Source organism: Galleria mellonella, unplaced genomic scaffold, assembly GCF_026898425.1.
Source record: "Galleria mellonella isolate WM207_F2 unplaced genomic scaffold, CSIRO_AGI_GalMel_v1 utg173, whole genome shotgun sequence".
Taxonomy (NCBI): Eukaryota; Metazoa; Arthropoda; class Insecta; order Lepidoptera; family Pyralidae; genus Galleria; species Galleria mellonella.
The window spans coordinates 4,060,121-4,084,961 of NW_026442016.1; the positions used below are offsets into that span (position 1 = coordinate 4,060,121).

At 31.5% G+C, this 24,841-nt stretch overlaps 1 protein-coding gene across 3 annotated transcripts; it reads left to right on the forward strand.

Moving 5' to 3' along the window:
• Positions 1–978: 978 nt before the first annotated feature.
• LOC113515368 (coronin-2B) lies at positions 979–24,356 on the forward strand. Of its 3 annotated transcripts, none has more exons than XM_031912344.2 (13): positions 979–1,225; positions 2,102–2,131; positions 10,059–10,256; positions 14,174–14,290; positions 15,575–15,724; positions 17,063–17,227; positions 18,009–18,215; positions 18,520–18,624; positions 19,367–19,504; positions 19,907–20,009; positions 20,363–20,541; positions 21,308–21,460; positions 21,951–24,356. In XM_031912344.2, exons 1-13 carry the CDS (start codon positions 1,097–1,099, stop codon positions 22,089–22,091), a joined length of 1,815 nt encoding a protein of 604 aa, XP_031768204.1. In that variant the 5' UTR covers positions 979–1,096; the 3' UTR covers positions 22,092–24,356. The 3 variants fall into 3 exon arrangements, with proteins under 3 accessions (XP_031768204.1, XP_026755341.1, XP_026755342.1); XM_026899541.3 differs by lacking the exon at positions 2,102–2,131 and adding an exon at positions 5,663–5,831 and having other exon boundaries at positions 1,084–1,225; XM_026899540.3 differs by lacking the exon at positions 2,102–2,131.
• The last annotated feature ends 485 nt before the right edge of the window (positions 24,357–24,841 follow it).

Here is a 24,841-nt window from a genome sequence, read left to right on the forward strand (position 1 = left end):
ACATATAAAGTTCTTAGAAAAAGACACAAGACCATTAACCATAAATATCAAAGAAATTAAACTCAGCATAAACCGGGAAAGCCGGAAGCCTTCTTGAAGGCTATTCCACTGTTTCGGAAGATAACAACATTCCAAAATTATCATCACCAGTGCCTTTATTACCTGACTCCACCTCAACAAATTACCCGGCAAACTTACTATCATTATCATTTCAGCCGTTTACTGTCCACTGCTGAAAATAAGCCTTCCTCCTAAGGAAAGTTTTGCCAGTAGTTGCCACGCTTGGCAGGCGAGTTGGCAACCGCAGTTAGGCCTAGAAGATGTTTTAAGAGAGACGCTGTTGCCCATCCCTCGACCATCAAGTTCCCTTAGTCGCCTCTTACGACACCCACGGGAAAGGATAGGGTAGCCTATTCTATGCCGGGACCATACGGCAACTTACTTTATATACCTATATTTAAGAAAAAATTGTATGATGGTCCGTACTAAGTTGACTCCTACATAAGCGTCTTATTATGTCTGTGTGAGCGGCAGTGCTGCCTCTGTAGAACAATTTAGGAACTAAAATTACTTGAATTAAATTTTTCACAAAATTTTTGTTTTATCATTTGCTGCAGACTGCAAATGATTCTGTTTATTCAAGTTTAAAAAAATACTTTAACCCATCTAGTAATTTGAAAAAAAAATCTAAACAAAACAAATGACATTATACGTGATACCAATTTTTGATTATAAAAATTATTAGCGAAATAAACACGGTGTTTGCTATAATTGAAACAGAATAATCCCTAATACCGACTGACTAAAACCCATCGTGTCACCCTATGTAGCGTCAACAATTTCTTTTCTTGGATACAGAATACTTGGTTTGGATTCATTCAACATGCGAAGGGGATCAATTTCAATCATTCGGTCATAATTTGCATCTTTGTCCAACTCACTCACTTCCACTTCAATTTTATACCTCATTCGTTCAATCATTCATCAATTCATTTCGATTTTTACTTTATGGGAATATCCCGTGTTGTTTGCCTTATTGTTAAATTAATACTACAAAGCTATCGTGAGAACTTAAACTTTAATTTGTGTCAGGGATATGCCTCCAGTAAAAGATGAGACGATAAGAGAAGCTAATTGTTTAGATATCATCAACATTTCGGAAAAGAGTCCAGCAAAAAACAGCGCCCTGGTGGACGTTAGAGCTTGTAATAAACCTGCCGCTAAGGTAAACATTTTATCAAACTTTTAAAATAATAGTGTATAATAATCAAGAATAAACATACTTATTTACTTTTTTTATTTGCACATGTAACTTGACTGTGCAATAGTGGTAACTAAACGCGTTTGTTTCGCCAGTGGATACAGTTATTCTTTCAATTCAGATGTAGGTAATAGTTGTAGCAGTAAATTATTTACGTGTTCGTCATTATTAACTCATTAACATGCCGCTGTTGATTACGGATCTCTTTCAAGCTGGCTAGGCGGTCTTTGCAGGGTTTTATTTCGAGTTATCTTCTTTAGTACAGGTGTTTTGTGCTTTGTTCCTCTAGTTATCTCTTACAACATCCTAGAATTAAAAAATGATACATTATAATCTTATACAATCACATAAAAAAATTAAATATTATCCCACATATTTCTAAATTACTTCTTTAATAATTTTTTTTTTCATTTCAAATTGCATGTTTAGTTTTTATTCTAGCAAGATTTCCATTTAAGTATAAGCAGATGTAACATTGAATGCAAATAATAGAATTGTGTCTTATTTAATGCAAATGTGATTATTTATTAAATTCATAGTATATTGTTTTCATTCCTAATTTTATTCTATAGAATAATAATGTACACGACTTTATTCTTATAACTAAAATCAAAATTAGAAAATATCAAAATTTTTTTAGAGGTAACTAATTAGACAGTTTTTATAGGTATATTATTTTAATATTTTTTTAATCAAACACATTTAGTCCCATACAATACAAATAGTATAAATAATAGTATAAATTTTGTTTAGTTTATGAAGCATTTTTATTTGTGGAAAGAAATCTTAATTACTAATATTATACATTAATGATTTATAATTATTTTCCTTTTTATAAAGAGCATTCCAAATAATCAGACCACTCGGATGGTAAGTCTCCATCATTTATCTGTGAATTTGGACCAAATAAACCACATGTGTGTTCATCACTCCCTAAAGACCTTGTAATGTCTTGGTTCTCACTTTTTTTTTATGAATGTAACAGAATTAAATTTTGTCTTGTAAAATGTTAAGTAGAACTATAAAATATTGGTCACAATGTAGGCTTGAGTCTTTTGAGTGTGCTTTAATAAAACTAGCAATGTCTGCATTACTTGTCAGTTTTCAAATAAAAACTAAATAATCAATTTTCTATTTATTAAAACTAGAAGTGTGTCGCTACACATTATATAAAACTAACAATTGTTTGGTGTGGTAATAATTTAGTTTGGCATCATTTTGGAATAAATAGTGATAGGAATCTTTTATCAAGCTTTTTAAATAGTTATTGAAGATTTTATATTATTTTTTTAATTTTGACAGATAATACAGACATTATTATTTTTTGTTACTTTTTCTCACCTTTTTCTTTGTTCATGTATAAATTATATGTATATATATACCCCCTAGTCTGAACTTCTTTCAAATGCTCACAAAGTTGATTAGAAGATGTCTCTATTTGAGAGAAGTCTATCTGCCTATGTGCCTACTGTGTTTTTCTTTTATGTGTCAAATTCTTATCTATGTAATGAAAAGAATTTTTAAGAAACAAACAGTCATAGTCAATGTACCGAGAGCATGCTCTTGTATATATAATTTTTGTAGAGCACAGGAAAAGTAGCAATCTTCTAAATCATAATAATGGAATCACAGGAAGAGAATAGCACATATTTTATTTAGAGTGGGCTGAATGTTCATTGGGTGGGTAAGTGTAGTGGCTATTTATAAGATTTTTAATAAAAAATGTGTTTAATGAAAGCTTAAAAATATTATTATTATAAACAAAATTTGAACCCACATCAATGCCAGGAATGGCATTTTCATGGCAAGAATTCATTTTGGTCAGAACAATGGCCCGGCTTTTGTTCAATAATCATTGTAATATGATTTTAAAATTATTTTAATATTTTATTTTTATAACAACTTGCTATTAATAGTCTAATCATTTAAATAAATGTTTAATAGAAATGTATTTGGAACCTGCACAATTATCATAATTATCTACAGATATAACTAATTCTGATTCATTTAATATTATATGAATGCATTTATCAAACATAGCTGATTGATTTTTTCTTTGATACTGTAGTATCACTAGAAAACTTATCACTAAAAAATGTCTCAGTTATCTTACGTTTGATACTTTATTCAATAGGTATAAAAATACCTACAATATTATGTAGCTTGTATATATGTAACATAGGTTATTTAAGTATTGATTTAGAAGTTTGACCTTAATGCCCTGGACAAATTTACGACGCCACCTCTGACGATGAAAAAAAGGTCTGGGAAGATCCACTGTTTACTTCAAAGTATCCTTTAATCATCCTATGATGCCCCATTTACACCTTGGCTCTCTATTTAAACGGCTTCAAGGATCCGTTCTTCTCCCTCCTAAGGCTGGCAATATTCCCGGGACTAGTAAATTAAAGTACATTTCTAATTCAAACTGCTAAGAAATTTGATTTTTTTTTTTGCTTTTTGATCTTTCAAGACATATATATTAGGTGGTGTTTATTTTCATAATGTGGTTTTAAAACATTTATTTATTATGGTAATTTATTTTATGTTTAATATATGAAAATATCATTTTCATATCAAGAGAAAATATACTTAGATTAATATTATTATAGCTCTACACAGTAGTAAGAACTCTATTCAAATAAGCTTAAAATAAAAGAGAAACTCCAGCCCATTCTTCAAGTTTAACCTGAGACAGCTATTATTTATTATGACACAAAATTTTGTTTATTACTAGTCAGCAATTTAATTTACATTTCTTCCATGGCTTTCACCTTTTTATGCTATTAAAAACCTGATAGGTTGATCTTCAATTTATGATTTTTAATAGCTAATTGTTGTGAATTTTTATATAATTTATGATGTCTATTGTGAATATCGTCTTGTACAAAACTATTAAAGTGTTTACCATAGGGAGATTGTACAAAAATCGTTTGCATTAGTGGCTATAGGCGTATTTAAAAAGGTGCCAAATGGGCTGTGCCCACCCCATAATCATCTGATGCCCACCCCAAGATGCGAGCAAAGTTTCGCAGACATGTCTGATATATGTGCCTTCTTAAGAGGTCAGGTCCCCCTGTAAAATAATTTTGAAACAGGTACATCCATCCATCCGTGTTTCTACCGCTAAGTAACTATCCTTGCATGGCTATCTTTTGGTTTTAAGAATGGCTAATGACAGTCAATTACAAGATACAAATACAAGGACATAACACCTTATTCCTAACCTTGAGCTGTACGTGACGGTTACCACTCTCCATCAGATGAGCTTGTTTGCCATTTTGAGTTGCATAAAAAATCACGTCAGCACTTAAAATCATGGTCAAATATTTATAATTATTTATTTTCTTACATTCAATTGTGTAATTTGCTTCATAATAGGTAATTGTTTGTATTTTATTCGAATCTACGGAGCGTGACATAAGTGCTAGTTGTTCATATGTTGGTACTTACTGTCCGAAGTTGTAGGCGGTAGTGAATTCATCTACAGTTTTTTTTGTAACGCTTTGCTGACCATCATGTAATACTATCTCGAACGTGGAAGAGGGAAAGTGTTACAATATTGCAAATTTAAACCTATTTGTTTTAGTACAAACCATAAGTATATGCTTTTAATAGTGTAGTTTAAAGGTCAAATTGTATTTAGGTTAATATGTTTTAGATTAGTATTGTCATTTGCTTTATAATTAATGTTACCTACTTCATACCTAAATTATTTATCTAGTATGTTCGCGCTCAAAATCTTAATTGAGTCTTATTTACTACAGACTAAAACCAAGTTAGCAGTGAATTATTGTCACACTTCATAACTGGCAGTAAACTAAGCCACATACCATTGTCTTCATTTATTTTATGCCGTTAATTCAGTAATCAGTGCGTTGTTGTTTCAGTACCCGATAATCTTTCTATTCAGTAGTCATAACCATGAGGGGTACAATGGACGCCACTGTAAATTCTGTACCGTCCATGGTGTTATTTATGCCTGTAGTTTAGGTCATCGAACTCGTTAATATTATAAAAAAAAATACTCATGATTATTTATTACTTTGTTATTAATGCTGTCTTACATAATAATCAAATTCTATTCTTAGTGGCATTTTATTGATGTTATATCGACATGAGAATGAACGTTGGATTTAAATTTCTCTCATCATCAATGACTCGGCGGCAACGACTCGGTAACAAGTATCTTTTCACTTTTTTTCATTCGCGTCTCAAGACACGCGCCTCTGCCGCTCTGTTATGATCACACGCGTAATTACTAAGTATTTCAAACCGACTAAGCATTAGCACGAGTACAGTGTCCGCAGTGTCTAATTATGTTTTATATACTTTTTGCACATAGATGTTCATTTTTATGTTATGTTTAATGCATCCTTATTATTTATTTGCAAATTTCAGTGTTAAGTTACAGTGCTGCAATGTTGTGGGCTGCTGATTTTTATGTTATTTGTGTACACGGCTATTTGTAAAATGCACAGAACTGTATAGTTTGGGAGCTCGTCTATAAAGTAGTGCATGCGTTGATTCTGCACCGGAGTAGACTGGCGGCGACATGACTAATTCACAGGTATTGTTTAAATTTCATATATTTTTACTTGCACTTTCTATTTTAGCGTACCTATTTAGTTTTAGCTTTGTTTTTAATATGAGAGTAACTATAGATACTTCTTTTATACGCAAGAAGTTGACAACTATATCAACTTTTTGCGAAATTTAGTTGCCATAACAACCAAAGCGGTTTTAAACAGAATCTTTTTAGCAGTTTAAGCTTAAAATAGTTATACAAAGCTATGCATGAGTAAATCATTCAAAACATTATTATTTTATACACACTATCTTATCACAAGAAGCTTTTCTAAAAAAATACTAAGTATGCAATATCTTGTCGTTATTTTATAACTCCTAACTTTACTGATATTATAAATGTAACTATTACATAACAGTTCGTTATTTATTTGTTACTAATGGGCTTTTTAACAGCTAAACAAATCGTCAAAATTTATACATAATATAAAAATTGTGACAATTTAATATTGATAATAATCGAGAAACATTTAAAATTACAAAAATGACACGTATCAGAACGTTCGAATTTTTCGATAGAGCCCCTTAAATTCTTTCGCCCTTTTACGATAGGTAATTAATTAAATTTAATAATTTTCTAACATACATTGTTATATCAGGCTAAATCAACAATCCCATATATGTATGAAACTAAACAAAAAATGGTCGTGTTCTAAATTCCACAATTGAATATCTGGCAGCGTTAATTTTTATTCTTTTTAAAGTAGTACGAGTATGCAAGATAATTTATAGTCATTACGTAAAGATGGTAATTGTCTGTTATGTCCGTCATCCTACTGTGAAGTGCAACATTAGTTTTTATCAGACCATAAAGTTACATTACTCGTAGGTCATTTAATTAAAATATGAACTTATAAAACTAGCTTTTACTATGATTAATGAATATAATAAATTTATTAACTGTATTCCGCAGATTCTAAATCGTAAATATTGCCTTTGCGTTAATCCCAGGTCTATATGCCAAATTCTATTTAAATATCTTCAATCGTTTGAGATTGATTGAGTGACAAACATCTTTACGAACTATCGCATTTATGATATTAGTAAAATTTATTTGTCAGAATTTAAACTTTATTCAAATATGTTTACCGAGAGAACATAAAATAGGCATGTCGTGATTTAAGTTCACTACAATAGGAATAGTAGACAAATGCCTTTGACCCCATCGGGGATTACAATCGTAAGCAAATTTATTAATAAGAAGGAATTATATGAATAGTTATTTGGATCGTAGCAGTACAAAATCTTGTGTATTTTAATTGAGTATCCCATGTTCATTTTACTAAGGACTTTATAGACACAAATATGTTATGCTCTCAATAATCTTACTGTATCTGATGTTTCGTAAAAATAAATTGAAAATCAATCGTATACCAGGTGAATTGTACATTATTTTTGTAACACTTGCACGAATCTGCATATTGCGTTAGCAAACGTATCGTTCGTAAATCGCGCACCAATGAACTATATCTTGAATTTATATATAAGACATGAATCTTTAGTCTAATTTTATTTTCATTATGAGACTCAGAGTACAAAGGAAAATAACTTTTTTATCCGATAAACACTTGAGGCTCTAGAAATGTTATGTAGAAAGTCAGAATCTTTAGATAGTTTTGCCATATATCAAAACATCTCTTTGTAACCATGCTTTTAATATACTCGATAAGTTATTATTCTAAGAAAGTATGCTACGTTATTCTTATTCTATGTGCAGTCTACAAAAATGAGGTTAATAAAAATATATGTATGTTCTTATACAAATATTTAATGAAAGTGTAAAATTACCTAAGTAGTACGGAAACGTCTATTTTAGATAGATAAAAATAATCTAGATCGCAATCTTGAGTATATTGTTATAATCAAAGATGTAATATCTAGCACATGACGTCAATTCCCCATACATCTCATCCTTATGATACGAAATTTATTTTTACAAGTTAAGATAATGAATATTTATAATTATTTCCTTCCACTATTTGTACATGTAGGTTTATTATTTACCCGTTATTTCCAATATTATTGTAATCTTTAGAGTTCCGTACCGCAAATGAAAAATCAGAACCCTTAAAAGAATACTTTTCTGCCTCTCTGTCCGTCTGTCAATACCTCTTTTCTCAATAACGCGTAATTATTAAGCTAAAATTAACATCAAATTCTCAAGTCTACAATTTCTTGAATCTATGAAATAATCAAAATATATTTTGACATTTGCAAGGGAATAAAATCCTTGAGAATATTTTTCGATGATCTAGAATCATGAAGTTTGGCAAGAAGCTATTGCCAAATCGTACAGTACATGTAAAGAGAAAAATCGAAAAACCATACATTTTCAGTTACATCACAAAAAAAGATATAGTTTGTACGGATCCCTCAGCACGCGAGTTCAACCCGCACTTGACTGGTTTTTTATAAAATTTGTATTTACTATAATCGATTTTTACTTATTATTATGTTCATATTTGTGTGTGAGCGTATGTATGTACAATCGACTTGATTTGTGCTATATTTTTACGAATGTCAAGTAGTCCAAGTACGTTCATCTCAACATCAATAGTCGACTAATATCTCATCTAGCATTATTTGAAGTCATGAGCATGATTTTATACATTTTTAAAAGTAATATATTTTAAATATAAATGAAACGTTTTATCATGTTATCGTATGTTAAAACAGGTTACAAATTTCTATTTTCCTTTCATTTAGTGAAACTTTAAAATCATTAAAGCATCGCTAGCGAAACCGATGAACAATAGTGCATTAAGTTAAAGCAGTGTGAAAACATAAATATGCATCATCATTTTGCTTCATTACAAACCTTAAATGTTTACGTATTGTTTTGCATTTACTAGCTACTGATTCCATTCACCTGTCCAGTAAATGTAAATATGCTCATAATTATAGTCTCAGGTGGGGGAGGTGGTTAGATTAAAGGCATTTTGTATTGTGTAGAAAATCTTATAGTATTCCAACTAGTGTCGCCAACTCACGAAAAGACCAACCCGGGAGAATTTTATCGTGGGGGTATTAAATTTAAATTTATATTTTTTTTATTTTTGAGCAATATCCAATATTTGTCAGTTTTTCACCACAAAAGTTTTTACATGAAAAATCGAAGTTTGTTAGTACTTCTAACTCTGCTTTTACTAAAGAAATACTCATTGGGTTCCTTTCCGTGCTCCATACTAGCTCCATCATGCTGAATACAAGCTCGCATGAAGCATTAGAGACAGGAATGGAAAGAACAAACGTGACCATTTTTTTCAATTCAGGACAGGGATTTCTGTCCTTCGATTTCGTAAAGAAGTCAACCCAATGTAAATCCACTCGATTTTCTTCAACGAAATGTGGTTGCATCTCACGCAAAAGTCCAATTTATCACTGAGTCAATATTTTTAGAAAAACCGGAAAAATTATTACACTCCGGGAGGTCGGGAGGTAAACCATTATTACCGGAGTCTCTCGGACAATCCGGGAGGGTTGGCAACCCTAATTGCAACAGACAACAAACCGATCTACGTTCTAGCATGACATATATAATACTCGTACATAATGTGTGTTGCAGTTTTTTTTTATAATTATTAATTTTAATTAATGCTACCTACGCTTCTTATTATTAATGCTACTGTCAAAGCATGTATTTATATTGAATATTGAACAACTAAATATTAATCAAAGACAAGTCAGTCAATATATAAATCACACAATAAGAATCTTATGTATTTATTATGTATGGGTCAATTAGTTTCATATAAATGTTATATAACATCAAACGTTGTTAGTTTTTTTTTTCTATTATTCTTTTTTTCATAAAATACATCTTTCCATCTACTCCCAAGTGATACGCTTACCAATCAATTATTTTTTATTTAAATATAGAAAAAAAAATATGAAAAGGGCACAAAGCTAAAGCCAGTTATATTCAACCAAATAACATCTTCAACAGGTAATTATAACTCGAAGCTTGATAAATTTTCGAACAGTTCGTACGAAAACCTGTTTTCTTTTTAATTACTTTCTAATATGGAAAAAGAATTGTTCAGTTTCATAAATACTATTATTGACTTTCAAATAGTAACTCTTTCCATTATAGTTTAGACCTAGAAATTCTAAAGTTACTGTAATTAGCCGACTTTTGATGTAAATGTCTATTCTACATGTAGATAAGTGATACTTTATTTTTGTGATTATCTATAATTACAAATTTCAGGTATGGTTCCGTGGCGTGAGGAGTTCCAAATTCCGCCATGTGTACGGTGTATCCTTCAAAAGAGAACGTTGTTATGACAACATAAAGATAACGAGGAACGCGCACGATTCCAACTTCTGTGCTGTAAACCCCAAGTTCGTGGCCATCGTGACTGAAGTCGCTGGTGGTGGGGCCTTCCTCGTGCTACCTTTAGACCATGTAAGTACCATATTATCCTACTAATATTGTAAATGCCATATTGTCCCGGCATTATTTTGTTTCTCGTGTCAAAATAGATATATAGATACACAGAATGTTGCCATATGGTCCCGGCATAAAATGGGCCCCCTTTTCCTTTTCCGTGAGTGTCGTAAGAGGCAACTGAAGAAATCCATCTGCAGCAGCGGTTTCTTAAAATATCAGCAAAGCTTAACTACGGTTGTCAACCCGCCTGCCAAGCGTGGTCAACTACTTGCAAAATTATCTTAATGGTAAATTGTCAAAAGGAACGGCGCTATTCTTTATGACGGTCTATGGAGGAAGCCTTTGTTAAAAGATATGATGATGATAATGAAGAATATTACGAATGTGAAAGTTGAAAATTATTACATGTTTATATGTATGTTACTCAATCATGTTTGAATTGTTAATCGAATTTGAATTAAATTTGTTACACGGGTAGATTATATCCTAACGTAACATACAGGGTACATTATATACTAAGCTACTTTTTATCCCGGTATAAAATATAGCCTATGTCCTTCGTCGTCCCATTTAGTACACATATACCAAATTTCGTAAAATTGGTTAAGGCACTAAGAGGTATGAAAAAAACAAACAAACTCACTTTGACATTTATAATATTAATAAGGGTTCATGCGGACAAAACTGCGGGTAACAGCTAGTTATTAAATATATCTTTCCTTAGATACATATATTTCAGATACTAATTTATGATTCCATCTCGGCTTTGCTACTTATTTTTAAACCATGATTAAACCGCCTACTTAGTATAATTAGGTACGAGTATTAGTAGCAAACATAGTAAGAAGCAGTCTTGAAATAGTTTTCCTTATTTATAATTAAAGATTGTAATCCACAAAAAAAAACTTCAATTATAGCAAAACTAGTTGTTTTTATTTAAAGACTAAAATTACAGATCCAATTTTGATAAAATTTCAATGGAACCAATCTGTATCCAAATCTGTTTAAAACTGACGGAGTTATTAGGTAACAAAAATACAACTAACCGATTAAAAAATCTCCTTGTTGAGTCGGTTGAAAATTGTTCACATGCACATTTGGTTATGAGCTAATTTCCTGATTTGAATCAACGCATCATTTGTGTTTATATATTTTAAGCAAAGGCGAATGAATGACTGCGTTTTATTTTTAGTTACATATGAATAGATAGACAGTCTATTTTTCGGCATTTTTTTAATTGCTATTATTACTAGCCAGACTTATCATGATGGTATTTGAATATATATATATATATATATATATATATATATATATATATATATATATATATATATATATATATATATATATATACGAAATTGGTCTGACCGGGAATCGAAACTGGGTCGTTATTTACTCAAAGCGACGTGTCTATCACTGCAACAGAGGTCATTGTTACATTATTGTAACATTAAAGTAGAATAATGAATAAATATTAGAGTCAGTATGTCGATTTTAAAAGTCACACATTACTGATAAAAGTAACAGGTAATTACAAAGTAGTGCGTTCTCTGACAATCTTTCGTCACTAATTTGTTCTACGCTATATGTGGCATTAGTAGAGCATGGCTTTGTAAGCGCATCTTATCGACATTTAGTGCAAGTAGGTAATATTGCTAGTTATTAACAATCGAGAGAGACTGCGGCAAGCCCGCCCATTCTTGCGCTGAATTCAAAATGTGCACTAAAAATGCAGGTGGTACGTTCACCATAATCAACTATACCACCTGAGCATATTTTATTATATTAACAATTATTAAATTAAAATTTTCACATTTAACACAGTTTCATAATTCTTATACTATTGAAATTATGAAATAATCTGATGGATCACCTAATGGAAAATGCTAACGAACCCCTAAAAATGGGATTAAAAAATTGTTCATATTATTGACGTGTAATTAACGTTATAAACTTAATACCGCTAGTAACACATAGGCAAAACGACTTTATAATTGTCTAGACTCCAGACATCTCTTAAGAACTAATTTATGGTTTTAACCTTGACACGTACGACATTCAGTAATAAAATCCTCTATCGTATTATAACAATGTAACAACTAATATTGCTTATAATATTCGCACATAATCTCTGACTCTAATTAATGCGATACCGACACGAGAATCGACAATATCTTTGTAACTGGGAATATTGTGAGAGATTAATTCGTAACATCATATTGTTATAATTTGAATCGGTTTGAAAAGTAACAGACGCTTACTACAGTATCTCTGTTATCTGATGTTGATTATGAAATAATGGGAGAGTCAATTAGCGTACTTCTAATTTTTAAAAATGTATAATTGATGGTTCTTTTTTTATATAATTCACTGTTTGTTAACAGTATCTTATTCAATGAATATGTCTTTACTTGTATATACATGTCATACTCCAGAGAAAAAAGACACTGAAAATAGAGTACGTTTATAAAAGAAGTTATCAAAAAGTAGTAATATATTATAATATATACTTAATGCATAGTATTCTAATAAAGGATTAGTATATTTTATCCTAATCAAGCGGACAAAATCACAGCTATAATAGGCAGATAATTGTTAACAAAAGAGGACTCATACAGAGACACTTTAAAAAATACAAATTGCTAACTTTATAATATAATAGTAAGTTATTTTATATACTTAAAGACAATTTTTACTTACACTTCACTTTAAATATCATTATAATAAATGCACACAAAACATCATCTTTATCTTCAAACATTGTAAAGTTGGTCGACGGTGATAACTACAGTGTAATAAAAAGAAATGGAACAAACAACTATCTTATTTATCACGATAAAACAGATAGCATATAATTAGTACCTAATAACTCAGGAGGTGTGTGTTACGAGCGATTAAATTCGAGTCCGGCAGTCTGAACACTTGCATATGATAATTTTAAACGTTCAGATAAACTAGTTTGAGATCTTGGAAAGTTCCTAATTATGGCTTCTTAGCTAACTTCTACTCTAGAGTGTAGTATAGCGTTGTTGTTATATTGTTGAGCGCGTATGCATTAAATTTATCCAGTTAATATTATAAATGCAAAAGGATGAATAGATGGATGGACTTTCGTCACTCTTTCACGCAAAACTACTTAATGGATTTCAATGATATTTGGTACACAGGTAGGTTATATCCCAACCGTACTGACTCGCTCAGGCGAAGTAGCGGGATATAGCTATTATGTAATTATTGTTAAGTTTTGTTTCTAGTATTCGTAGTTAATATTGACTCGACTTGCAATATTCGGGAGAGTAAAGTATAAACTTGTTCCGAATTGTAGGCGTTCGAAAGAAGTTTTAGGATTAATTAGAAACAATCAGTCAATGAGTTAGACCTTAAGCTTGTTTGCTTTTCTAAATTGCATAAAAATAAGATATTAGTACTTGAAACGCTAGTCGATATAATCTGAAAAAAAAATATCTGCATAAAAAAGAAAACAAATGACTGTTTTGAACTCCAAGATATGGCAGTCATATAAATTGGAAGTCTAAAACTAAACAAAAAGAAAGATTCTCGTGTGGCCACCCTTGCGTTGTAGAAGAGGAGGAATGCTAGTAATAAGATCCAATAGACTCATTAGCTATTAGGTCGACTCCACGCTGTTCCTCCGAAACCATCGTCTTTAATTCTTATGGAATGCGTCACGATGGACTGACCTGCTTTCATCCTCACCAATCTCTCACTGGTGTCTCACAAGCATATACCAATATCACAGAGGGTTACCATTCCATTTTCACCCATTAAAACCCTTGCGTTGTGATAAAAACCTTTAACATCACCTGATGTCTTTACGATATTCCAGTTTTCAGCACTCAATTGCCCTCGTACACTCCTATTTATATGTAAGACTGAATTAACTATTGATCAATTTATGTATTATGTTTCAGACCGGCCGATTGGATTTCAACGCGAGTCGTGTGACTGGACACAAAGGTCCCGTGCTCGACATCAAGTGGAATCCGTTCAACGACAACATTATAGCGTCGTGTTCTGACGACTGCACGGTAATTTTATTCGTGTAACATTTCTTTATTATTTTCCATTCGTTTACATTTTTTGTAATGCCTGCAATTTACTCGTGGCAAACTACGCATTACGTGAGCATGTTCCGTTCGACCAATTTACCGGTTTTCATTATAGTCATGAAAGTGTATAAATAAGAGGATATCCGTTTAATAATTTACTACGAATATAATATTCATATATTTGCGCAATATAATAATTTTAGTAATTAATATCTATATTGAATATTCAATAATCAAGTTAATCGAATGAACGTGATTAATCCGAAAGATGGTAAGCTCATCCCTCGCCCTGTTCTCTTCAATTTAAAAATGCAGGATAAAATCGAATATTGCGTTCATCACAACAGGAACAGTTGACGAATGTCTTTGACTAGCCCATCGGGGATTTTATTCTTAAACATGTTTAACTTCATATCTCTAATTCTGAGAAAACATTTAGTATACCTACCTGAATATCCATAAAGTTCCTGATTTTTTCATGACTATTAAATACCTATAATATTAATATACCACTAGTTTTTTACTAATAAGTAGTCGTTTAATTTATTTATACATCACTATTGTCATGACCTTGGTATATGGTAGCCGTGTTTCTCGATCAATAAACCGTCAATTGGTTTTTTATTATATCAATTACCTGTAATTGTACACTTTCCATTGTTATTATTAGCTAGACGGAATAAGGTCGGTATTCTGTATGTATATTATATATGGGATGGAGGAACATATCCCGGCGACGATCATTTCATAAAATACTTTCTAGAAACATCAAGTTTTCTGAAGACTCGAAACCAAAATAGTTCATCGAAATTATACAATAACCTCGCTTGCTGAGATCACCCATATTCATTTCTACGCTTGATTGCCTTTTGAGACGACTTTCAAAAGGAAGGAATATGCGATTATGTCGCTAATTCTAAACCCTTGTTAATCTTATTTTTCTTGCAGCACTTTACCACCATCTTGTGCCTATTTCCTAAACTACTGGTATTATTTTCTTATAATATACTCCAATAATAATAATAATAATAGTACCACATTCGAATATTCTGACACTTCTCTATGGTTGACTGGGAGAGAATGCCATGTATACATATTTGTACTAATGAATAAATAAATAAATAATATATAACATACAGATAAAGATAAATCTATTTAATTTTATTACAAGTATTTTCCATTCAATCTGTTACACAGTGTTAGATCTCTATGAAATAAAAATTAATTTGGAAACTATATTATAAATATAATAAACTGTTTCAGGTAAAATTATGGCACATACCAGACGGAGGGTTGTCTATGCACCTAACCGATTGGTTGGTGGAGCTACACGGACACAAGCGCCGCGTTGCTTACATCGAATGGCATCCCACTGCTGAGAACATCTTGCTTAGTGCCGGATTCGATTATTTGGTAAGATTCTAAATGACACACTTGTTGTAGTGTGAAATTCTATTTATCAGCGTTATTTATAATTAAGAATGTAATGTGACCCTGACTTTTACGTTTACATAAAAAATGTTATTTTTCCATTTTAAAAAATCACAAAAATTAGGTATTAGATATCTGATAATGTACTTATGTAATGGCTAATGTTTAAAAACAAATGTTAATTAATAAAAAAATTAAGTGTCATAGATAAATAAGTAGCTACTGCACTCTAGAATGCCAAGATCGTACGGTCTGTGCACTGAGCGCATTTTACCTTAGGGATTGTGAGGCTTCGTCTACTGCATAATTTTATGCCTAATTATACATTTTATCTTAAATTTCTTGTATATTCTAGATTTAAATATAAGTCTCGCTTCTCACCACCACTAATGACTAGATTTTCAGACTTTTTTTCTCTAACTGATTAATTAGCCAATAGGTGTTAAGTGCCGTAACTAATGCAGCGTGGGGTCCTCTCTATCTAAATCTTGTAGTTTTAATTTTTTTTATAATAATATATCACTAAACAGATATTCATACTTACCAACACTATTACGATTAATGTCTATTGTTGGTTTGACTTGAAAATACCTTTTTGAAATCTAGCAATTTAAAAAAAAAAAAAAATATTATGTTGTATAAAAAAAGAATTATAAATTTATTCAAAAAATTCTTTCTTTTCCCATGGCGACTCTAAAACTCCGGGCCCGGCATGCTGAGTCAGCATGAGGACCCGTTACATTTTGCTTACTTATTCAGCCTATTGTTACCCCACTATATATACTATACTTATACTTACATATTACAACCACACAATGCAAATGCAACCAACTTATACGACCCAATTTATTGCGATCGCACAGAATCGACTATACGGTGAACTCAAACATTTGAGTGTCACGCGATACTGGATTTGAATATAGTAAGGCAATGTTGCGTGATGCCATGATATTCAGTGAATCGCCGAAGATATTAAAACAGTACCGTTATGATTATCCATTATTATAATATCTCAACAAAAGTTTCAGTAATGTTTTCTTCTATTCCTTATTAGTAACCTCGCCTATCGTAATTATACCATTTCTAATGCTTATTAAGAATTAATGAAATTCATTTCAGTATTGGTTCTCTTTTCAAAATGTTCGCTAATAACTATCAAAAAATTAAGCAGAAAGTGTTTAGTTGTCAGGGGGCATTTAGTGTTCAAAAATGTGCATTAATTATTCTTTTTTACTACTAAATTTTGTGAATGTATATATAAAGCAATTCATTTCCTTACCTATCTGAACTTTATTAAAATAAAATTTGAAATAATTCCAGATTTTCGTGTGGGATGTGGGTAAAGGAGAAGCAGTGAAAGTTATAGACTGTCATAGTGATGTCATATATTGCATGTCGTTCAATCGTGATGGCTCATTGCTAGCCACTACGTGCAAAGACAAAAAACTACGTGTCATCGAACCTAGACGAGGGATTGTATTGTCAGTAAGTAATTATTCTATTTGAAACTTCGTACACGTAGATTTCAGAAGTTGGGAAGACTAATAAATATGCCACTTCGAGGTAGCGTATCAAGATTTTAAGTTAAACCTTCAGAAATACAATTTCGAAAATCGCGTCCTATTTGATGCAATAGTGTTTACATGATGCTGAAACAAATATACAGATCAATAGAGAAAGTTTGTAAAAAATATTACTTATATATAATACTAATAGATGCCAAAACAATATTTTTTATACGAGGAGTCTTAACTCCTCATATCAATTTTACTGAAATATCTTCCATGTGCAGTTTTCGTCTAGTTACAGTTATATTAGCAAAATTTGAAAAAGATGATAATTTTTTTTTTTCGTATGGTGACAGTAAGAATATAATGTGTTAGTTTAATTGTACCTCAAATTTTCGTCTTGTGATTAAGCAATTATATGTAGAAATATGGTTAGTCTAACCAAGTAGATTACAAGTAGATAAATCATAACAAGATTTGCTTTGCATAACTCGCTGAGTTAAATAGATCTAGCAATGAGGATATAATATTAAAAGATTAATATATTTACTCTGGTATGTTTATACAAAGCAAATCCTATTCATCAGGAATTGACCACGGTGGTTTCCACACGGAACCTCGTAGAGGTGGACCGACAGGATATATTGTTAGCAATGATCAAGAGTAAAAGACGCTCCAGAAAACGTAAATTTTTGTGGAGCATGAACTATTGCCGAGTAGTCCTTCTTTTTAAATAAATAATTATTTCATAATTACAGGAAGGCCCCTGCCACTTAGGCACTAAGGCGTCCAAATGCACGTTCCTAGGCAGCCAGGCTAAGGTGTTGACCACCGGCTTCTCGCGGTACAGTGACCGGCAGTACGCTGTGTGGGATCAGCACGACCTATCCAAACCACTTGTATGCGAGACCATCGACAGCTCATCGGGTGTAGTGTTCCCGTACTACGACTACGATACTAATATGGTAAGATCAAATAATAATATTAGTAAAAATATTTTTTCTTAAAAACTAAAATTCATTTACCACTTTTCGTCATCAGCAACTTTATTTGTAACTATTGTAAAAGACTTATAAAATTCTACAATTATACTAATTTAACCAAATTTATGGCTGAGAGATGGAGCAGTGTCCCTCCTAAAACATCACCAAAAACCAAACTGCGGTTGCCATCCCGCCAGCCAAGCGTGGCAACTACTGGCATAACCCCCCAGTGATGATGATGAAACTTACTTTTTTAATTTACCTATTTTATTATATTTTTATACAGGTATACCTTGCTGGCAAGGGTGACGGGAACATCAGATATTACGAAGTTGTCGATGAACCACCATACGTGCATTTTCTCAACCAATTCCTGTCTGGAAATCCACAGGTAAATATTGTTCATAAACCAATTTTATACATAGATGTGTAGATAAGTTATTTTATATAAAATCATTAACAAAATTTTAATAATTTGTATAGTTCATTATTACAACTTTTATGAATTAATTATTAAACATGTTCAAATGGTGAAACTGAATATTTTCACCAAAGAAAGACGGGTCAAAAATCGCCAAAAAAGTTTAAACCTCCTATACTAACACGACGCGTTCAGCCGTATCTCTACAGTAGGTAGTGCATCTAAAGTGGTTTGTTCCAACGTTGTGTAAATCTATTGTTATTTACATTCCAAAAACACCAGGTTCCTATCTGTGATGGTGGACCAGTTCCAGCTATACTATATTACTACTTACTTATATTACTTATATATTCTATATATATATATATATATATATATATATATATATATATATATATATATATATATATATATATATATATAATAGAAAGACTATATTACTATAGTATAGCTTATACTGGTTAGTTTATATTGTATAATCTGACGCTATTATTATTATTACTATGTAAAACCACCACATGTTAGACCATGTACCAAAGTACATGCTCTAACATGTACTTTGGTTTTGCAGTTATCCATAACCATAGGTGTATTGTAAAGAGAATCCTGACTGAAATGAAAACATAGTTTTCCCTGTATAACCTCGGGAGTTTGGGTTTTGCTTTTATGCAAATTGTCGTAAAAATATCATGTCCGTTTATTTTTATTTCAGAGAGGTCTAGGCTTCATGCCCAAGCGTGGTGTAAATACGGCCGCATGTGAAGTTTTCCGTTTCTACAAACTTCACACATCACGCGGGCTATGTGAGCCTATCTCCATGATTGTACCTAGAAAGTCGGACTGCTTTCAGGTAAAAATAATTATATATCTAAATCATAGAGCTATCATAATCATTTGCTTTAACCTGTAAATAAGCTGTGACCATAAATATTTTACTCTATATTTATATGAAATAGAATGTCAAATAAACTGAGGATCCATCTAATGGTAAATAGACTTCGCCTATAGACATGCACAGCACCATTGATATCATTGATGACAGTGTCATGTCTACGATACCCATATTACCCATAGGTAGCCACTCTAGACGACTTTTTATGTACATTTCTGCAAATAGATTTTTTTTTACCGTAACTTTTTGTTATCAATTTTACAGAAGATTCTGAGCTCGAATTTACTGTGTAATTTTCATTTCTGGTTAATTTTAAAAATCGATAATTTGATTATATTAATGAAATTTATTGTTTTCTAGGAGGATTTATATCCAGATACAGCCGCACCACTACCAGCGCTTTCCGCAAAGGATTGGTTAAGTGGCATGAATGCATCACCATTGCTCATTAGTATGAAAACAGGCAAGTATGACCACTAGTTGTGTTAAAATAGGCGTAAATAATATATTTTATCTGTAATTATTGTAAAATTCTATGTAACAGTTTTGGTTGTACATTAATTAGTAGGTTTATTTTTTATTTTGTTTTTTTTTTAATGATTTCATGGTATATAATATTATGTATTGATACATATTTCTGTAAATTTATATTATTTTAAATTATGTATTTTTTAGATTTGTCTATGAATCTTAATCAATGTTCATGATAGACCTATATTATGAATATAAAAAAAAATACAAAATAGATTCAGTCAGTCTCGTGTAGTCTCGTACGCTTACTAACTAGTAAATAGCATTTAATTTGTATAATTGTAGGTGTAACAATATCTACCCACAAGCCTCGTACTAGCAGCAAAGAAGCACCAGCGCTACAGCCACAAGATGCCAATAATCGTAAGAAGTTCGCGTTCCTCTCGCGGGAAACGACGCCCGACTATCGGCCGCTCGGTACTTGGCAGCCTGAAAACCACACCAACGACAACGACGCTAACCAGGTATATATTTACAATTGACTAAAAAAGTAGAAAATATTTAACAGTGACCAATTGAACAAGAATTAACCACTATGCTTTCCAGAGGAAACAGTATAGAGGTTGACTTGATAGGGTGTATTGCTAACAATAGGGCTGTTTTTTTTTTTTTTTTTTTTTTTAATGGATGATAATGGAATGGCAACCCCACCCGCGCTATCGGTATACACCGGCGGGGCACCAGTGAAGGATGATAGATGAGGATGAAGTAGGTCAGTTAGCCCATCGTGACGAATTCAACAAGAATTGTTCACGATGGTTTCCAGGGGGAACCACGTGGAGGTCGACCTGATAGGGCATATTGCTAGCAATGGGGCTGTCAAACTCCATTACTAACAATCCCTTTCCCCCCACAATAGGGCTGTTAAACCTCAATACTAACAATGGTCTCCGACATGTCTATGCACATAAAACTCCGCTCGAGTTCAGGGTAGGCACAGTCCTCCTTCTCCTTAAATTTAGCTATGACTCCTAGGTGTGAAAAGATGTTTTTACAATATTATACATAATTTTATATTTACACATGCAAATGAGAAAGACACACGTTCTTACTGCAGCGTCTGTTGCTGACCAATCTTATTTTACTCTTAGAACACGAGCCATGAAAATACCAAAACGGTTAAGCGGACGCATTTATTACCGCTTGCAGAACAAAGGCTAAGCTGTCTTGCTTGCCATACAAGCAGTGTACAGACTACAGAGTCTAATAAATCAATTTATTATATTGCAGACCATAATGGAGAAGTCTCAGAAGACGAATGCGAATCAAAACACGAAGTTCCATCAGTTGCAGCGTATGTTTGGCAAGCAAACCGGCGACGCAGAGCCAGTACCGCTCTACAAGCAGATCAACCAGGGAGATGTATTTAGCACTGAACATGAGGTAAGTGGCGTTTTTTATTATGTCACAGAATAATTTGTACATACATGACACCTCTCATGTGCTACCATTACTAAAGAAAATTGTGTATTTTCAATAGATGAGAATGAAATGGCAGCTGAGCCTGTGCCATCGGAATAAGCTGGCAATGCATCAATGAGCTAGCAATGTGCTGTTCAGACCTGATTACTAAAAATTCCTATTCCGCCAGAACAATGGTGTTATGCCTCTCTACCTTGTAATTTAACTACCATATCGCATAATGCATCATCATAAAGATATTCAAGCTGTACAGATTCCCTAAAAATTTTATCATATATTTTAATAGTAATCAGGAATAATCGTTACATTAGGCACTTTAATAATTTACTGTAATACGAAACAATTTTATAGATATTAGGGCAAAAGAATTTTACGAATATATCGTGGAATTGTATAAAATTTGAAAATAAAAAAGAAATACAATTTAATTAATACGCTTTTTTCTCATTAGTTACGACTCGCATTTAATCGACAAGGCGAAGAACTGAGAATAGTTAAGCGACAATTGCAGAACAGTCAGCAACGCGTGCGAGAGCTGGAGCAACATGTTGCGGCGTTACAGGCACGACTACAACGTGAGGAATCAAACTGAATGAATTTGCGCTGTAATTGAGTTTGTCCTGACCGCTTAATAATGAGGCTACAATGCTTATTGTGATATTGTGAAACATGTAGTTTACGACTTCATGTTAATTTGAAGTTTACAAGCTTTTTCAACAATACTATAAACAAATATCACATAATGCTTGCCTTGTCATTTAAAATCAGGTTTCTTTTGCAATTTCGTGCTAAAGGTATAAACGTGGATTAGAAGCTAAATAAAACAAAGTGATATTCCATGTGTTTGTAATGTCACAATATTAATGGTTAATTATTGCGCTAGAAAGAGCTAAAGAATAATCGCCTATTATATAAAAGAAAAGAAAGCTATACTTGAATGAATTAGATTTAAATTATTTCATTACAGATAAAAATAATAGGCAGGACTAAAACTATAAATGTGATATTCTTTGCGCATTTATTTCACTTGCTCACTTTGTGAAACAATATATTTTTATTAGGCCTATGCTGCGTTTAATAAATTTGTGAGCTTGCTAGTAGCAGTTCTATACAAGTCATTTGCTAAGTAATATGATCATCTATAATAATAATTGGCATTTATGTGACAAATAAGAAACTATATCAGTGCTCAAAGGTCACGACCATTGTAGCGTTTAGATAGCACTACTTATTTACATCGCCTCATGATGTCTCAATTTATACTCATAGTTTACATTTTTACGAATGAAAATAGTCATTCCAAATTTTTTACATTCGAGTGTCAATGATTTAGTATTGTTATATTGATACATACATATTTTGTATTTTTTTTTTTTTATTTATATGCAAATAGTATTTTAGTATTAAGCTTGTCTCAACGTTTGGCCTATTATTTAGGTAATGGAAAGGCCTTGATTTTTGCTATATATAGCAAAACTTGTGATAAATCCATGACATGTGTCATTTATTTATGGGTCACAAATAATTTTCGATTTAATGTATTTTGTATGATAATGATTTAAGTTTTAATAGCAAAATTCCAATTTGAATTATGTGCAATGACTATCAGGGTTATTCTAAGATGTTTGTTTAGTAAGACTAAAGGCCTATAATAAATTTTGAAAGGATTGAGTGGCCCAGAGTGAATTATATTTAGAACGATACTAGTATTATAGGCACTACTGTCAGTTTCGGGTCGTTTAAATAAACTGTTTAAAATAAGATCAATATATTTTTAGATGGTACAGCAACAATTATTTTAGGTCTTGAGTGATATTTTGGAATTGTTGATAAAGGATCATTGCAAAATGAATGGTATGACTACATATAGGTTAAGGTAAAGTTTACACTCTGTATGTAACCAGAATGATCTCGTGACTATGAAAACATACCGAATGCCTACTTATACATATTATTTGCAGAAATTACCTAGAAGCTGGTAAAATTTTAGTTTTTTTTTTTTACTACTATTGAGATGAAGAAAACCTACCAGCCGGTAAATTCAATTCACCTATGAACTTAAACTTCAAAATATGTCGTCACATAATATACAAATATATTATTTCGCAAAACAGTAGTTCCGAATATAGTTTTGAAAACTTCGAAATTTACCAAGGGCCTGTAGTATAATGTTCAATTTGCTGGCAAGCACTTTTTTATATGCACATGATTATGATTAATTCTATTCCAGTTTTATAATTTAGTTTACATCTTGTTAGTAATTGTTTTATAGTCTGATTTACATTATTGTGTAAAAAATGTGTTACCTGTTATTTTATTGTGTTTGTGTTTACTTTATTTACAAATATGACATACTAATAGTTATAAATTTTTTTTTATAAGTTCGAGCATTTACTTTTCTTATGTAAGAAATTACGAGTTGCTCTATAAGAACTGTACAAAAAAGTTACCTGAACTTTTATGTACATAAAATAAGACTAAAGATTTCGAGACCCACATTATAGAAGTTAGAGAACAGGTGCTAGACCTTTATCTTACTAATATTTTACATCAATTTGCTATATCATGAATTCAATATAATGTAATGAAAATCTCAATATTGCAGCTACAAATCGTATAAATGTATTAAAATCTTGCCATTTTTTAAACAGTGCATAATTTAAAATGTAATCCTGTATGTTATGTACATTCCATATTCAATATAAAATGCATAATATTTAGTAAGGTAAGTGAAATGAAAGTATTATTGTGAATTAGCTGGATTGATAATTTTGTAGCTAAGTTGGTGTTAATATTTATTATGTATTTTTATATCATGCTTATGTAGCACAAATTTTCAATAAATGTTTGAACAGTATCTCATGCCTTCTTATTCAATAAATTGAAAGTTTCATAAACATCACATCAATAAATGTATGACATGATCCCACTTATTGGTATTTTCATAAATAAAAAACCAATCTTTCTAAAATATATTTAATATTAAAATATTACTCACACAATTACACACAGTTCAATCAATATAATAAAAACATACATAAAATAAGTCATAGTCAATCACATTTTAAAATTAAAACTACTTGAAACTAACAGACATTACTCCAAACTGGTGACATTTACCATATGAGGAGCAATCAGTAAACATGCGATGGTATTCATTCTAACATGAATAAAATCCTGTGACTAGGAAGTTGTTCTTAAAACCTTGTACTTTTGCAACATTACAAGGCAATGATAGAGATTCTCTTAATAATTTTATGGATTAAGAATATATAAAGACTTCGAAATGGAGAAGATAAAATTTTATGAGGACTGGTTAAGCCAAGAGGTTGCCATTATATA